The sequence below is a fragment of the Rousettus aegyptiacus genome, unplaced genomic scaffold (assembly GCF_014176215.1).
Source record: "Rousettus aegyptiacus isolate mRouAeg1 unplaced genomic scaffold, mRouAeg1.p scaffold_m13_p_2, whole genome shotgun sequence".
NCBI classification, from domain to species: domain Eukaryota; kingdom Metazoa; phylum Chordata; class Mammalia; order Chiroptera; family Pteropodidae; genus Rousettus; species Rousettus aegyptiacus.
In genome coordinates, this window is record NW_023416295.1 from 52,910,528 (window position 1) to 52,929,271 (window position 18,744).

The 18,744-nt window shown below is 38.0% G+C and overlaps 1 protein-coding gene across 2 annotated transcripts in view; it reads left to right on the forward strand.

The window, feature by feature from the left end:
• The first annotated feature begins 3,766 nt into the window (after nt 1-3,766).
• GRB14 (growth factor receptor bound protein 14) overlaps nt 3,767-18,744 on the forward strand; it is a 112,643-nt gene continuing 97,665 nt past the window's right edge. The window contains exons 1-3 of one of the 2 annotated variants that reach the window (XM_036236836.1): nt 3,767-4,093; nt 5,541-5,767; nt 7,024-7,156. In XM_036236836.1, coding sequence (XP_036092729.1) covers nt 5,577-5,767; nt 7,024-7,156 — 324 coding nt within the window. In that variant the 5' untranslated portion in view covers nt 3,767-4,093; nt 5,541-5,576. Of the gene's footprint in view, nt 4,094-4,872; nt 5,768-7,023; nt 7,157-18,744 lie in introns of those variants that run through there. The other variant, XM_016152476.2, reaches the window with a different exon arrangement.

An 18,744-nucleotide genomic window follows, 5' to 3' on the forward strand; every position in this document is an offset into this window, starting at 1 on the left:
GAATAAAAGAGGAACACTCCCCACTTTTAATGAGGCTATCATAACCCTATACCAACACCTTGTAAGTATATGATGAGGAAGGAAAATTACAGGCCACTCTCATTTATGAACATAGGTGCAAACATCAAAAATATATTAAAAATGACAGGTTAATTCTATGAATATAAGTTTAGTTTGGCACTTTATTATTATCATCATCATCATCATCATTATTATTTTTTTTAATGCCTACAACACCTGGTACTCTTAGGTGGTCTCTCATCCATATACTAACCAGGCCCGACCCTGCTTAGCTTCAGAGATCAGACAAGACAGGACTTAAAAAATCAACATAATTCATTGTTTTAATAGAATGAAGTAGGAAAACCATGTAATCAACTCAGCAGGTGCAGAAAAGCTGTTTAATAATATTCAATACCCATTGGTGATAAAAATTCTTAGCAAACAAGAAATAAGAAAGAAGCTTCCTCTATTATTGGATAAAGGATATCTATAATAAAGATATGACAATATTATATTTAATATCTATCCTTTTGAGATCAGGAATAAGACTAGAATCTGTGCTACCAATACTCATATTCGACATTATACTGAAATTCCTAAGCAGTATAACAAAGGCATAAAAGATATAAAAATTAGAAAGAAATAAAAGAAAATTGTCATTAATTATAGATAATATGAGCATGTATGTAGAAAACCTAAAACTGTTTTCAGTAAAATTTTTAGAGTTAAAGTGTGAAAATAATTCTGTAGACAAAAAGATCAATACACAGAAATCAATTGTTTTCTCATTACAACAAATGATGGAAAATCGAAATTTAAAAAGGTATCCAAAATAAAACAAAAGTACCAAACATATAAGAACTTGTCTAACTACATATGTGCAAGGTATCTATGTAAAAAAACCCCACAAAACATGATTGCAACAAATTAGTCAACTCTGTGAAATTCCCCAAAATTTAACTGCTAATAGGCTGTTGTTGACTGGAAGCCTTACCGATACCATAAACAGTGGATTAACACATATTTTGGATATGTATTATATGTTGTACTCTTAAAGTAACTAGAGAAAAGAAAGTGATATTAAGAACATCATAAAGAAAATATATTTATTGTATATTTATTGTATTTATCTGTGCTGTTGGTTTACATGGTTTATTTTAGGCTATGCAGTTCTGGCAGTTCTTTCAAATTGTTGATTGAAAAAAAAAACACATAAGTGAACTCGTGCAGTTCAAACCTGTGGTGTTCAAGGGTCAACTATTTACCAAACAGCAAGATATAGCAATTTCATAGATTAGTAATGTTAGTCTTTAAAAAAATATTATCTCTCTAAACTGGTTTAATGAATTTAATGCAATCCAATTGAAATCCCAGCAGGTCTTTGTAGAACTGTGAAGCTAATTCTATAATTTTACAATTAATAAATTGAAGAACAAAATGAAAAGTCTTGCTCTCTTGAAAACTGAGACTTTTTATAAAGTATAGTAATTAAGGCAATGTGATATTGGCATAAATAATGATAAATAAATCAATGAAATATAAGAGCCCAGAAAGACCCATGGGCAAATGCACAACTGAATTATGACAAAAGAGGTACTACAGAGTTGTGATGAAAGGATAATCCTTTAAATGAATGGGGCTCTAACAATATCTATTTATGTGGGAAAAAATAAACCAACCATTACGCCTTCACCCCTTCAAACCATGAGAAAAAAAAAATCAGTCTTGAGTGATCACAGATTTAAATGTAAAGGGCAAAACAATAAATTTTTGGAATGTTTAGGGAAATTTTCTAAGCAGTACATAAAAGTATAATTATAAAAAGACAAATTTGCTTATATTATGCTTGAGAACTTCTGTTTATCAAAAGATGTTAAGGGACAGAATGAGGAATATACTTAAAAAACATAATTAACAAAGAACCGGCAACTAGACTATAAAAAGAACTCCTAAAAAAGAATAAAAGACAATCCACCATAAAAATGGGCAGAAGACTTGAATTAGTATCTATCAAAAGAGGATGTCCAAATGGCAGATAATCATGTGAGAAAGTACTCAATTTTATTAGTCATAAAGTCAAATTTCACCATAAGATACTGCTATTGTGATAATTCTAATAATATTCCAAATGTCTAGCATGTGAAGAACTTGGGAAATTCATGCATTGCTGGTGGTGGTGAAAGTTGGTACGATTAATTTGAGAAACTGGCAGTGTCTACTAAAGCTGAACAATTACATATCGTGATTTCACAATGCCTCTCCTGCATATATATCATACAGAAATACATGCACTTGTGCATCAAAAGTATACCAAATGTTCACTGTAGCAATATTAATAATACTCAAAAGCTGGAGATAGCTCAGATGTTTATGTCTTAGAACGGAAAAACAATAAAATAATTAAAAAACTGCACCTACTTGTAATAACATGAAAGACTATTGCAAACCATATGTTAAGAGAACCGAGTCAAGCACAGAAGGGTCATATTGTATGATTCCACTTATATAAAGGTCAACACCAAACGAACTACTCTATTGTGCTTAGGAGTGGATACTTACGGTCAAACTGAGTTGGTTAACTATGAAAATCTGGATTGGCGTGAGGGGCTTCTGGAGGACTGGCAATAATACATTTCATGGCCTAACATCGGTGTTTGCTTTGTGATGTCATTATGCATTTTTGTTTGTGAACTTCTTTTCTGTATGTGTATTATCTTTTCCAGAATAAAGGGTTAAAATTTTTCATTTGATAAGAAAGGGAGAGTAAAGCTAGGACACATTTTTCCTGAAGGTTAGGAAGGTTAGGATTCGTGGGCAGAGACAAGAAAGGGAGGGGCAAAGGGGCAGAAAATGCTCATAGTTAGGGAGGAACTAGGAGACAAATTGTTTCCTTTGCAATTTTATAGGCTCAAGGTAAAAGAAACAACAGCCACCCTAGGGATAACCTGCTGTTTGGTACCAAGATATCAGCCTTATTGTTTTAGCAATCTGTCAGTTATGGGAAGGAAAATCTCCTTTATTAACTTCCCTTTTGATAGAAAAATGTCTCTGCATTCTCTTAGGCTATACTAAGTCTGACAGTATTCTTTATCTTTTATATCGCATAGTGCTTTACTTAGAATTATTTTTTGTAAATCTCTTGGATTCAAAACCTAATTCTTCTGTTGGCTTGCTTCAAAAATGTGAATGAGCTAATTCTAATAATTCTTGGTACAGATGTTCAAGGTATTTGGGAGAAAATTAAATATTTAATGATAATCTACAAAACTATTTAGGTTCTTATTCCTCAGAGACTTCTTTTCTTTTTGGCCGCTGATGACTGCAGGTATTATTATTTTTTCCCATAGGAGTTAGAGGAAGAGTATAAAGCCCGTAAATGGATACTCCCTGGATTTTTACTGAGAAAATGCCAGGAGAGGGGAGACACAATTAAGATCTCATTCCAATCAATGAATATTCTTTCTTGAGGTTAAAAACTTAAGCTGGGAAGAGGAGCACAATACACTTTTGAGATAAAGTATTTCCAGTGATTCTAAAGATATGCAGTTTTCACTTATCCTTTTCTCTTAAAAGAAAAGAGGAGTCTGCCCTCTGTGTGTGGGGGTGTGGGGGTGTGGGGTCGTGGGAGTGTTTGGGAGTATGGAGAAGAGAAACTTCAGCCATTGATTGCCTCTCCTGTTAGAATGCTCAAACTATATCATTTTTAGAGAGCAGACATGGCTGCCTGCACAAGTTTTGGATGAATACAGGGATGATGACAATGATGATGATGTTGAAAGTTTATTTCTTCCATTATGTCTCTAGTTCAAGTACCTGCAAATACATAACTTTTATTTTGCTGGAATAACCCCCATATATCTGTATGCTTTTACATCAAACTCTTTAAAAACCCGTACATAGAATCTAGACCATAATTCAAGGAGTTGGATGTGAGTGAGGTCTCTGCCTGGCACATAGCATCAATACATGTTACCCATCATCATGATTAGCAGTGTTAATTTTATCCCTCAGGAGAACTACTGTTTCATCTTGGCTTGGCCATTGCATTGTTAGAAAGCGTCTTGGAGACCACAACCACGGCGTGACCTAGGTCAGTACTACTCTTTATTCATTCTCAATTTTGACATCAGGAAAATGAAGAATTTGGACTCCATAAGCTCTTTAATTCACAGATTTTCTGCATCCATGGAAACTCTAGGTTTCCTCAAAAGCTGGGAGTTAGCGACCCCTGGGTGTCAGCGGTGGTTGGTGCCATGGTGTGTGTTTGTGTGTGGTGGTGGGCTGGGGCGAGGGGAGCGCAGGGATACGGAGGAGGGGGTTTTGTGGGTTTCTGCAGGAGGCAGCAGCTTTGCCTTTCCCTGGGTAGATGTTGTACAGGTTAAGAAAACCTGTTGAAACAGATGCCAGGGACAGATGTTACCTAATTTGGTCAAAGAAAAAAGTGTGTGTAACATTCGGAAATCCTCAGTAGTGTACTGAAGAGCAGAAACATAATGTCACCCAAAATGTCAGAGTTGATGCATCTCAGAGGGTCAGCATAATGTAATTACTATTTCAAATAGCCTGGGTTTTGAGGAGGACTCTTCTGGGTTGGAAGCTCGACTGCACCAATTCCTAATGCTATATTGTTCAAGGTACTCTATGGCTTTGAACCCCAATTTCCTTATCTGTAAAATGGGATGAATATCTAATTTATGAGGCTGTTGTGAGGGGGACTATGACAAAGTAGAGAAGGGACTCATTAAATGAGAGCTGCTCTTATTAAAAGAAAATCATTTTTCTAATTCCCAAGACACCTTTGGGTTTACTCATGCCTGAGAATTTTCAAACATCTTTAGTTTTCTATTCTGATTGTACTCCCTGCTCCTCTATCCCCGCTACCCACGCCCTGTCTTGGGCTACGAAGTGGAAGGAGGAAGAGGCACGTGGAAGAAGGGCTGGGGCGGACCTAGCCCTATGGCCCCCTGGCCTCCTGGCACAGTGGGGCCTGTAATGGCGGCCCAGCCACAGTTTAGGTGATCTCGGATGGCAGAGCAGGGAGAATGGAAGGGTCTGGGGGTCGGCGCTGCCCTGACCCCCTACCCAGCCTGCAGTCCGCCAGGCAAGGCCGGCCGGAGAGCCTGCTTAGCTGGGTCCCCCGTCCGGACCCTGGGCTCAGCCTCGTGCTCCAGCGCCCACCTGGAGAGGCGGCGGCCCGATTTGGGGCGCCAGCAGCCGAGGCCCCAGAGCGTGCGGCTGAGAACACACGCCAGAGCCCCGGGCCCTGCACCTGGCCAGCCCGGCTCCGGGAGCCCTCCCCGCCCCCTCTGCGCGTCGCCCCGCCGCCCGCGGCCCCCACCCACCGGCCGCTCCTCCCCTCTCCCCACCCTCCTCCTCCGCCCCCTCCCCTCCCCCGCCGCCTCGCCGACTGCTCGGCCGAGCTTCTAAGCTGCCCGGGCCCGGAGCGCAGGCGGAGAGGCCACCGCACCTGCAGCGCGCACGGGCAGCCGAACAGGCACCTCGCCTTCCGCCGCCCGACCTCCTTCTCCCCGCGCCAGGTCTCCCATGACGCCCGAGACCCCCAGCCGGCCACAATGACCACTTCCCTTCAAGATGGGCAGGGCGCCGCGGGGAGGGCGGCTGCCCGGGACTCTCCGCTGGCCGTCCAGGTGTGCGGCGCTGCCCAGGGGAGGGGCGACGCCCGTGACCTGGCGCCAGCCCCCTGGCTGCACGCGCGAGCGCTCCTGCCCCCTCCGGACGGGACCCGCGGCTGTGCTGCAGACAGGTAGGCAGCCCTCCGAGGGTGCGGGGGAGTGTCCTGGGTTGGCAGCCGGCGAGGGGGTGAGGAGGCGGTCCTGGGGGGTGAGCCATGTGCCCAGAGCTGGGCCAAGTTTGTGAAAGTCTCTGAAGACAATTCCGTTTGAGCTGGCTTCCACCAGATCAGCAGGACATTGCGATCTCGCAGAGCCTTATAAATAGCATCACCGTTTCATTGAGAGCTCGCGGTCTCATCGGTGTGAACTAGGAGGCCGAGCTTCAGGCTGACCACCCATCTTCCTTCTTTCTTCGTGTCCCTGCATTTTAAAAACAAACAAGCACCCCTTTTTATTTTATGCATCTTAAAAAATCGTAGCATAAATGAGCTTACCTCCCACATGAAGTCTTACTGCGACCCTGGAAAAGCAAAGCACGGATTGACATTTGAGCAGTCTTGCTGTTCAGCAGGAAAGAATAGGGGCTTTAAAAGGTTTCCCAATCTCCATAGCATTCAGCACTAAGTGCCTTTAGAGTTCTCTGTTTTGCACCTACTTTAGGAAAGAAAAAGGCTGCAGTAATACAAAAATCTGTAGTCTTTTATAGTCATATATTTAAATGGTACTTTCTTTCCCCCAGATTTGCAAAGTGCTTCAACTTCACAGAAGTTAAAATTACTCTGCAGTGGACTAGAGTACATTTATACGAGCAAGTTCTATTCACTTTCCTCCTCAAAAACACTGCCTTGTGATTTAGTATCTATAAGCACTTGAAAAATCAACAGACTGTGTGTGGGCAACATTGTGAATGAAATTTGAAGTGAGATGAACCACAGCTATAATTAATAAACCATAACTTCCCAAAGTAATTAGTAAAACAGCATAGGGATGAATGCACTAAATTTTTATAGGCTTTGTCAATTTAATGGATGCACAACAATATCTAATTCTTTGGGATGATTTTTTGCACCAGTAATTATAAGTCTGTAGTTCAGCTTCAGGAAAATTATCAAAGTGCTGGAAATGGGGTTTCTATGCCTGGAACTTGTTTGAAAGGCCAAAAACAAGAACAGTAAAAGGATAAGATACTATAGATGATTGACTTATATCAATTAACATATTTTATTTTGACCCACAGAAAGTAAATTGCAGGCCTTTGCTGTATACTTTATATAATATTAGTGTTGTCACAGAGTCGTACATGTTGGCCTGAACTTTTTCGTCCTCACAGCAATTATATTTTATGCCCCGTTTTATGTAAATAACATCCTATGTTCTCTTGGTGTAGGAGAAAAAAGAAGGATCTTGATGTCCTGGAAGTGCCATCTATTCCGAATCCTTTTCCTGAGCTGTGCTGTTCTCCATTTACATCTGTGCTGTCGGCAGGCCTGTTTCCCAAAGCAAATTCGAGGAAAAAACAGGTATGCCTTTAAAAATTTTCTAATTCAAAAATCTTAGGTGTTCTAAATCCATACAGGCTTCAAGATATTCATTAATTTAACAATATTAACAAAGGATTAGCATGGTCTATTTTAAATAACTATTGACGGACATAGTTCTTTGGCATTATTTTCCTTTAAGGGCCTTGGTTTTCACAGCTTTATAATGGGAATGTTAAAACTTACCTGTTAGGCTTTTGGGATGAGTTAAATGAGAAGAATACAGTAAAGCACAGTCAGAGCTATTCACAGAGCTGGTGGGTAAATTCTATGTGATAATAGATTATCAATTTTAAGTCAGAAATTGGAAGGGGGAGCAGTGGTATTGGGATGAGAAGGGGATTGGCTATTTCCTTTAATACCTTCTTTAATCTTTCACACGTTTCAGCTCAAGCCAACTTCATTTACTGAAGGCAAGTGATAGAGTGTGGCAAAGGTAATTGGAGTTTAGGACTCAACATGTCTTCTTTATTTCAGTGAATTCCTCAGTTTGGAGGCTTCTGGAGTCAGAAGGCAGATGACTTGTAGGGGATGATTAGAAGATAGACTTTATTTTTATGATTCCCTTTGTTTACCAGTTTCTAGTTTGGGACTGACTTAAGCAAATTAGATTAGAATGAAGCAGCTATGGAGAGATCCATCATGATCATACATTTTGCCAAACAAAACAAAACACAACAGTGTATCCTAGAATAATCCTATCTTTTAATTTCTCCCTCACAGATTTGAATCTACAAAACAAATAGAAGATTCGCTAGGCAAAATGTACCTTGTTCCTGCAGAATAGAAGTAATACATTTAAACAGATGCTTGCAGTGAGGGGAGGGATAATGAACATAGAGAAGACAGTTGATCATTTTCCCCCATCTATTGTTCCCTTTTCTTTTCCTGTACTTTTGGTACCTGTGATGGATTTAATAATGTGTCTTTATAGTTTTAGGAATGTAGAAAATACCTTAAGAAATAGATGAATTCTGGATAACATGTAGCAGTAATGGAGACAGTAGGGAATCATTCCATGGACTATTGTATGTTTGATGGAAGTCTGATATAACAAGGCATGTGTACTATTTTTTTTTTGGGGGGGGGTGAAATTTAATGGGTGTGTGTGCTTTTTTGACAGGGATTGGAGAAAGTAGGAGAAAATATTCCCAGAGCAGAGGTATGTCCCGAATTAGTCTTTGTTGGGGGTGGGGGGGGAGCAAGTCCTTATTTAATTTGGGGAGACTGTGACTTTGGATGGTAGGATGAACAAGAGAGAGACTTTCTTGAGAGCTTTATTATCAGGGTGAGGTTTAAAGTCCTATCCCAAAGAAAAAAAATGCCCTGCTGGAATGTCTGGGCCCTTTGAAAGCTTGGCTTTTTGGGATATGGATGGGGGAGTATGGGTGATAGATTTGACTGTGTTATTGTAGTAGAAAAAATTGATTCTGGATTGTCGATGTGACCCAGAATGGGGAAAGGAAATGTCTGAGGATGATATAGTAGTCACCTAGGGAGTTTAATAGATTACCCTATTTGTGGAGGGCCTGTTATGTTTTTTGTACCATCCTAGGCTTTGAGGCACTGAGCTAAGCAAAAATGCCTTCTGAAGGGTATTTAAGTAGGTGAGGCTTCAGTTTGGGTTTGGGTTACGGGTTTGGAGTTGAACAGAGGAAGGAGAGTGGAGGGAGAGGCCTGGGCTTACTCTAACTTTAATTTTGTACATAAATGCTGGGAAAATGCCTGTGTCTAAGAGATGCGTTCATGGGGCAGGTTTCTTTTGAAACTGGAGAGAGAATAAGTGTTGTACACTTATGTTAATGGTGAAAAAGAGAAAGAGAGCGGGTTGTCAATATCAGGGTCAAGTCAGGGTGTGCCCTAAGTGTGGATAGTCATCATCTTAGAGTAAGACATCTTACCTTGGGGAATGACATTTCTTCAGGTCAGGTTTAGCAAATTGGCAAAATGGGAAAAGGGCGTTTTGTTACTTTTGACTTCGACTGGTTCCTGCTTAGGCCTTGTGTCCTGTTTCCACAGTGACCTTTGCAGAGAGCACTGCACCCACATAAACAGCTGTGCTGTTTCATGAGCAGAGAGTTCTGTCCTTAGTCCTGGAGACCAGTCCCAGAGGGGGGTGCTCCCATTGGAAAGGGACCTTTTCTAATATCTCTCCCTTTGGCCCAAGGGTTGGGGTCTCTAAGACCCAAAGTTGAGAAGAGGAAGGTTTCTTTTTATGTTTCTTTTCCCCACGTGGACTTTGCATTTGAACTTATCCTTTGTTTTTATTCCTTTGTATATACTCAATTCTTTGGAATGAGGAAGGTTTTAGGAACAGATGACTCTATGTCAGTAATTTATTCAAGGTCAGTATCTTGGTGACATAGATTACCCTTTTACAAGATGGTATTCCTGGTCCAGTTGTCTCTGACCTTTGGTCGCAAAGATGTAAATGACAGTATGTGATAGGTACTATTGAATGTTATTTATGGTTGAAACAGTATAGGAGATGATGTCTCTTTTCTTTGTATTTTCTCTTTCATTTGGTTTGTTTAACCATTCCTGTCATTTTAGCAATTCTTTTCTCCCCAAAGAAAGATTGAAAAATTGCACTGTTATGAACAAATAAATGACCAGAATGTTTGAAAGAATCCATACTTGAAATGTTAAATTTCATGCATCTTTTCAAAACCACAGTCAAAAATCATTTTCCAGGCCATAATTTTTTTTTTTTTTTTTTTTTTACAATTTGAGATGCCTACATAATGCATGAGTGGTAAAGTACATTCAAGCCACAAATAGGATACGCTTTATCTCTTTTTGCAAATAGCATGTCCCAAAGTATACAATACTGTTGGCTTCTAGCATTTTCATTTAAAAACAAGAGTTGGAATGAGGTAGAATCTGGATTCTTTACTCCTTCTCCCTCTTAGTATTTTTATAATACTGGCCAGACACATTTTTCAGGCACATTTCTTTGTGTTCACCAATAAACAGATTTATAGTGTACCTTGATTTATATACATGGTCCAGAAAAGTTACTTGCAATTTAACTTTTATATTAAAAGTGATTTACCTTATGCATTTAGATATCTCTTTTTATTTTTCTATTTCTGATTGAAATGTACCAGGAACTCATCCCTGAGCACTTGTTATTTGAAGAAAGGGAAAGAATAAGCGATCTTTAGCCCTTCCAGCAGAATCAGTTCTGGTCTTGAGTTTGTCAGTCCCTAGGTAATTTTTGTGCTTGGACCCAGCTTGTGTAGTAGCTCTGTATAATTTCTTCCCAGGACTATATAGTATACCATTCAAAATAGAGCTTCTGAAGATTTTAAAAATAAATAGACACCTATGCAAAAAACTGTGTCATGGACTGTTGGAGCTGAAAGAGATCTTCGAGATCATTTAGTTGAATGCTCTTCTTTTACAGATGAGTAACCGAAGCTAAGAAATGCTGTGTGTCTGAAAGTGGCACAGCCAGGACCTGAAATCTAGATTTCTTGAGGCTTTGACAATCTTTTTTTGGGAAGGTACAAATTTCCAAAGAAATCTAGAACCGTGAGATTAGTATAAGTAACAAACTCATATCGGTGTTATTAGTTATAACTCTGCCCATAATATAAGAGCAGGAGTGACATATACCATTTGTGAATATTCATCTAAGGACTGCGAATCCTCTTTTCTTCCCCCTTTTTCAAATACAGCTGTCTCTTTGTGTTTTTTTTCCCCTCTAGCTTTCTTCTCCATCTTCTCCTTAACATTAATAGGAAAAATCTATCAAATAATTGGTTATATCACCAACTAAGATTCATTAGTACTACTAATAAACCTGCTTTCCTGAGTAGTTTCAGTTCATAGGATATTATCTCACAAGCATATACAAGGGAGTCTATCACCCATTTTTAAGATTTAAAAAAGAAAGTGCAAAAGCCAAAAGTGGTTTGCCCATATTTCCACAGTTTAAATGAAGGGAGATCAAAAAGATGATCATGTCTTAGTGTGATTTGCCCGTTACTGCACTGTTTCTAGTCTATTCTGTATTGAATTAAGCCTTCTTATTATTTCAGAAAAATAGAAAAATCTTCTAAATAATTAAGGAATTGCTTTTTTATATGCTCTGCCTTTGGAATTTTCCCCTCTCACATATCAGGGACTATAAAAAGATAAGTTCATCTCTGTCTTCAAATTAAAGGGCCTGGTGTCAGTCTTTTGTGATATCAGTAATTGTTCCAATCTGTACAGTGCTAAACCTGTATGTGTAGTCCTATAGGAATCTCATGTGGCTACTCCATTATCCAAACTCTCATATATTCATTTCTCTAGTATATATAGTAGAAAGCAATTAACTGTACCCCCCATTCCCATTTTCTGGATTTAACAATTATCAAGATTTTGCCGCATTTACTTCATCTATTCCTTTAAAAAAATTTTTTTATTGTTTCTGTTGAAGCATTTTCAAGTAAACCTGGTTCCTTTTGTTACCTTACCTAGTTTTGTACGAATTTCTGAAAAATACATTTTCTTAAATAACCAAAATGCCATTATTCCCTAACAAAAGTATTAATTTTTTGGCATAATTTAAAACCATTCATAATCAAGTTTTTTCAGTTGGAAAGATAGATAAAATCCTCAAATTACAAGCTGATTATATTTCAAAAGCCTTTAAATTAGCTTTTTGGAAATTTCAGTTCATTTTCATATGAAGCAACATTGTAAATTTTATTTAGGCCCCCCAAGCCATTTTGCAAAATCCCATTTAATGTAAAATGAATTGTAAATATCATGCAGAAAGAATAATAACAACAATACTTGCTCCTATTAGAGTTTCAAACATATATCTTTCTAACAACAATTGCTACTTTGAATATTGGCACTTAATGAATATCATTTATTGTAGAGGCATTTAAAAGTACACAGATCTTTGTAGCAATATTGAAACAGGCTTTGGAGCAGTACTTCTCAAAGTGTAGTCACTGGACCAGATTTCCTCAGAATGAGCAAAGATGCTTGTTAAAAATCTCCCTAGAGCACACATAAATGGCCAACAAATATTTGAAAAGATACTCAACATCACTAGCTATTAGGGAAATGCAAATCAAACCACAATGACATACTATCTTACACCCGTTAGAATAGGTATAATCAACAGGACAAGTAATAATAAATGTTGGAGAGGATGCGGAGAAAAAGGAACCCTCATGCACTGCTGATGGGACTACAAATTGGTACAGCCACTATGGAAAACAGTATGGAGGTCCCTCAAAAAACTAAGAATTGATGTACCATATGATTTAGCAATCCCTCTAACTGAGTATTTACCCCATAGACTTGAAAACCCATATCTGAAAAGATATTTGCACACCGATGTTCATAGCAGCATTATTCACAGTGGCCAGGACATGGAAGCAACCAAAATGTCCTATAATAGATGATTGGCTAAAGAAACTGTGGTACATATATACAATAGAATATTGCTCAGCCATAAGAAGAGATGAAATATTGCCATTTGCAATAACATGGATGGACCTTGAGATAATCATGCTAAGCAAAATAAGCCATACTGAAAAAGTTGAAAATCACATGATATCACTTACATGTGGGATATGAACCTAAAAGCAACAAAGGAACAGGACAAACAGAGACTCACGGACATAGACAATAGACTAGTGGTTACCAGAGGGTAAGGGTGGGGAAGGGGGGAGATGGGGTAAAGGGGGTCAAATATGTGATGACAGAAAGAAATCTAACTATGGGAAGTGAACACACAGTGTAAATATATATATGCCTTACTGTTAAAGTGTACAGATGAAACTGGATTTTGTTAACCAATGTCACCATAAAAAAAAATAATAATTAATTTAAAAATATAACTAAAGGTACTTGGGCCTCTTGCAAAACCCACTGAATAGTAACTTCCTGGTGAAGAATATAGGAATTTGAGTTTTAAAAAATTCTCTTTGTGTTATGTACAAAATCAGGTTCTCTTATCCTTGCTGCTTCAAAATTATGGACAATTACATTTAGTTGAGAAAAGGTAGGGATATTACAAATGGACTTTAGTTGGTATTTTATCAGCGTATTGACTGTTTGGAGTAAACAGAACCTCACATGAACTAGCCTGAAAGGTTGTGTTATAGTACCTAGAGGCCAAAAGTTCACAGATCTCATGAGAGATTGGAATAGGGAATTAGAAAATCAGCAAAAATCAGGGCAGCCACTTTCTCCATTTTTTCTCTTTTGTTTTCCAATCAGCACAGCACATAGCCTTTGCCTCTTGTCAATCTGTTTCATTCCCTGACATTTCTCTGCAGTCTTGCCTGTGTGTCAGGGCATATGACCCCAAATGGCCACTCCTATTGGAATAAATATTTTCTCCTATTAGTGGATCAGCACTTGGTAACTGACTAGAGTCTGTATCTGGGCAGAGGTATTATCCCAATGTGTCCAGCTTTTATTCAGTCAGCTGTGGCCAAGGGGCCCAGAGACTGGGACCATTCCTCATTCAGCATGGGTTGTGGAAACAGATTTCATGAGCAGGAAGTGCAGATTCAGTAGGTATGGCTTATAGAGATGAAGAGGAAACAGTGGACAGCTAGTGAGTGCCCCAGGGAAAAAAAAGATCTCAAACAAAAATAAGAGGGCACAAAAACAAATTCTGATTAGTTGAATTAGCCTAAAGAGTTCATGGTGTCCATTTCTTTCACCTCAATTTACTTAATTCACTTGAAGCGTACTTACTTGTGTTTTCAGTTGATGCCACCCTTCATTGATGGTGACCTTTTTTGAACATTATCTTGAGCTCACATCCTAGTGAGGTCCCTTAGCCTCCAGTGACAGGAGCTTCCAACTCCAGATTCTCTACTTCATGCTAGTTACCTTCGTTTGTAGCAGAAGACAGCTGTCTCTTCGTGTTTTAAAACTTCAAATCCCTAGCAGGTCTTCTGTTTGTCAAGGTTTTGTTTCCTATTTGAAAGTTGCTTCTAATTTTTGGTTAATTTGGAGGGTACATTGGCAGTTCAACCTTTGTCTGCAATGTGGGTTTTATTTTTCACTTCCTCGGAAGCTCAGCTTCTGGCTTACTTTTCCCTAGGGGCATATATATATATATATATATATATATATATATATTATCTATCAAGAGAAGGAAAATTGGAGTCATTCATGGTTCAATATAAATGCATATCTTAATTAATATAAAAAAGCTTTCTGAAGTCTTATGGATGTTCCTTTCAAAAATGTCAGCTTATATGGAATATTAATAAATTCTGTTTTATAAGTATACACCAATGTGTATTTGAGCAGGGATAAGCAGACTTAGGAATTGTTCTTTTGGCTCTCTAGATAAAGGAAGCTCAAGGGAGAACCTAGAAAATACCCACAGGCCTTTGCCAAGGTAAGGGAGCTGAAGGGAAGCTTTTGGAATCAGTTTGGAAGAGAAATAGGAGAGCTGATATGGGAAGACCATCCTTCACTTTTTGTTCTTTTCTTTGGTCCCTCTTATTTAGTATTTTTCAAAGCCGCAGAAAAAATAGCATAAATAGGAATATTAATATTCTTAACTAGTTTACAAATGCTTTTATCTGTTCAAAAAAATATTTTATAATTTGACTGTTTATTCACACATATTCTTCCATAGAGGTAATGTTACTTGTAGTAGTTAGGTTGTTACGGCAATTGGTTAAAGTTTTTTTTTTTTTTTTAAATCCGTAATAGCTCCAAAGAGTAATACATTTACAGCATCCTGTGCGCCATTTTAAACATTGTTTCCATGAAGAGATGTGAGTCAATATGATTTGATTAAAACATATTAGATTGGAAATCAGCAAGTCTAGTTTTTAATATGGTCTTGCTAATGAGTGATGTGATATGAGCCCATTGCTTACACTTTCTGAGCCTTTGAGCACAACAATTTCATCCTGTTTCAAGAGCAAGCGATCCTGATGGTTCTTGAAGTACTAATGACACTGTCTAATAGATACAGGAGTCTTGGGAGGTTTTTCTGGTTCTGTTGGTCTCAGAAGTTATTTCTCAGTCTTTGTTCAGAACTTCCCACATGATCACCACACCTTCTTTGATAAAGAGCCCGTGTGGGGTGCAATGGTGCAAGGATCATGGGAGCCACCTTCATGGAGATGATGTAGGTAGGAGGGACTAGTTAAACTAGAAGTTGTGCATCAGAGTCAAGGTCCAAATATTAGTGAGTCAGAAAAGATATCATATCTGGAAAGGGCCAGGTTGGGTGGTACGTTTGTATTTAAACATAGAAATAAGGATATGAGAATAGAAATGAATATTTGAGGCTGGCGTAGGTCCACTACATACTAGGATCTGCTTGGCTTAATGAGTTTGGGGTTGTTATAGCCTCTAAGTCCTCTCAATTCCTCTTCCTCCACCTTCAAGCCATTTATTTGATTGCTCAAGCCAGAAACCTGGGACACTTCCTTCTGGTCTTTGTGGAGTACTACTGCATGTTTTATCACAGTATACTTGAATCCATAAACTTCTCTCTGTCTCCACTGCTACCGTCCCACTTTAAGCCACTGTCTTCTCATGTACAGGAGCCTCGGAAATGACCTCTTTGCTTCTTTTTTAGCCTGTTTTGGTCCATATACTTGCTATAGTAAACTTTTAGAAATGTAGGCTACATCATGTCACGCTGGCAAAAAATTTTTGAAAGCTTAGAATAAAATCCAAATGTTTGCCTTGGCTTATAGGACTCTACGTGGTTTGGCTTCTGTCTATTTCTTAAATCTCATCTGCATTCTACTCTTTGTTCATTATACCCAGCCATGGAAAGGGGCAGTTCCACCTGTTTGCGAAGTTGGTAAGCCTTTTACTGCCAGAGACTTTTGCTTGACTGTTTTCTCTGCCTGAAACTTCTTTTCCTGGCTCTTTACCTAGCTGACTCCTCTTTAGTCTTTAGGTCTCATCACAAGATCATCTTATCAAGGAGGCCTTTTTGGCTAGTCTACCTAAAGTATCGCTCTACACCTGTTCCCCAACCCCCGTCCCCCCGCCCCCACCCCATCACATTTTCTATTGTACTTCCTTGGCTGTACTTACCATAATCTTAATTGTCTTATTTATCTATTGTATCTAATTATTTATTGCTTTTCCCTCTAAAAGGAATATCTTAAGTTTGTTGTTGCTGAGTTTTTTTTTCATTAAAAGAATGAATAACTGGATTATTTAAGATAGTTAAAATAAATTTTAATAAATTATATTTCGACATATTCTAATCACAATCAGTCATTTTTTTCTCTTCATCAAATTAAAAAAAAATTCTGATTCTTTTAACACATTTATTAACAAAGATGAAATTATATACTAGCATCCTGGATCTGTTGGATTTTAGTAGTATGTATCTTTTGCTTTTATTACACACATAGGAAATTTTGATCACGTGTAATGAAATTAATGGGTATAGTTCTGATTTATATATTACTCTTTTTTAATGGAATTTTAGTGAAAAGTGCTTGGTGAACTGATATGCTTTCTTCCAACTTACTGTGTGTTAAAAATCCACACATTTAGAAAAAAAATAAGTGGAAATATCAATTGGGTTTATAATATGAGTGTTAGTCAAAGCAAGGGGTAGATGTTAGCAAATATTTTAATTATTAACTATTAATGTCATAGGTGAATGATTTAGGCCAGTGCTCAAATCATATGGAAATGGGGAAACATATACCCTTCGAATATATACAAAGACTTTACAAGGAATTTATAAACTCATAGGTTTAAGAGAATCAGTTTCTAAATCCTCATCTTTCATATGCACTTCTTCCTAAAACTTATCCTCATGAGAACCCACTTGTGTTCACAATAACCTTCTCACCTGGTACATTACCCTGGGGCATGTAAACCTCCAGGGCATCACGTACAGGGCAAGCTGCCTTTAATGATTAATCAAAGCACCACAAATCAGAAGGGTTTCCTCTCTTTTTATACATGAAACATATTTCTGTTAAGGGTAGATATGCTTGGAAATGAGAATTTTGGCTAGTGTTGAAATGTTCTGAATTTAGGTATATAATGGTGTGCTGGGAGTAATGACAAGTTTTTATTTTTCAATCTTCAGTTATTAACTTCAGTTCTTCGCTCTCCTGACTGTTGTCAGACAATGTGTAACTCTTGAGGAGGAGGTTCCTAAGAAAAAAGCAAATAGTACATTAGTGAGAGATATTGAATGCCAAAAATGGCCTGTTGTCATGTATTGAAATGTATTCTCCACTATTCTCAATGCTCGGGCACATCAGTAGCTGAAAGAAAATACACCCAAAGACACCTGAAGTGATGTAGGTTACTGCTGTGATGAAGTTTCTTGGGAAGCCAACTTAGAGCATAAGTTTGTCTGTAGGAAGTTTACTGGGGAGAGCTCTTGGAAACAGTGCCTGTGAAAATAGACTCAGGGAGGAGACATAATGCAGCCACCCCAGAGGTTTTAGCCAGTCCCATAGGAACTCTGCAGCTGTGATGGCCCTACGGAATTGTTCAGAATTAGGACAGAGGGCCTCGGCTGCCCAGAAAGGGGCTGGCCGTGGGCATGGCAGCTCTCTTCAGCTGAGTGCAGTGGCTGGCAGGGAGGACATAGCCAGGAGGTCTTAGTGGCTGCCATACTAACAGCTGGGAGAACGAGTGCTTCAGTCTTGAAGGGGCAGGTTTGGATGGCGTGCCACAGCACCTACAACAGTCAGTAACTGCTTCTTTCGAGACTACCAATTTTCTTAAGGACAAATTGTATAAACTCAATGAAATAACTTGCACATGATTTATTTTAGATTTTTTTGTGTGTTATTTAATACTGTGGTTAAAACCTATTTTATCAAATCATATCGTGAAATATTCCAATGCCAGTCAGTTCCCATCCTATTATATGAAATACTTTAGTATTTCTTTCATATTTTTAATACTACTTTCTCTTAGTAAAAGTATGCTAGCCACTAGACTAGTTAGTTGTTTTAAGTTATGCACCATTTGCTTTCATTAAAAACATAAGAAATTTTTATCATGATGAAATTACAACTAATGGAGCTATTTCTAATTTTATACTTGCTTTTTCTTTAATTTACATCCAAAAACTGAAAGTCAAGGTGGAAATTACATTCACACAATTACCAAAGGGAATTCCATGCCTTCCTAGCACTTTGTTATATTACTCAGAACTCTTAGTTCTGTATTATTTTCATTTTGACAGCTTTCAGTTATTTTTCATAAGATATAATCAATAATTAATTTTCAGTGTTTAATTTTTTTTTTCTCAGAATGCAGGTTGACACTGCTATTTGAAGGGAACAGTTAAGTTGGACTTTATCTGGTAGCATATAAATAGTCTGATTTGGCCGATTGATTTGAGAATGAGGACTCATTTTTCCAATTATATGGTTGACATTTTCCTTAAATTGAATGAACTATATTTAAGCCTTTCTCTTTTGTTGAAAAAAATATATATGAAGTGTATAATAAGACAAAGCATTTTATTTAAAAAAAATTGGTAAGAAGTCATACAGAAGCCTCACCATATGTTGATTTGGCTAAGGTGTGTTAATTCATACTCTTTCCCTAAAATTTTTTGAGTGTATTAATTTGAA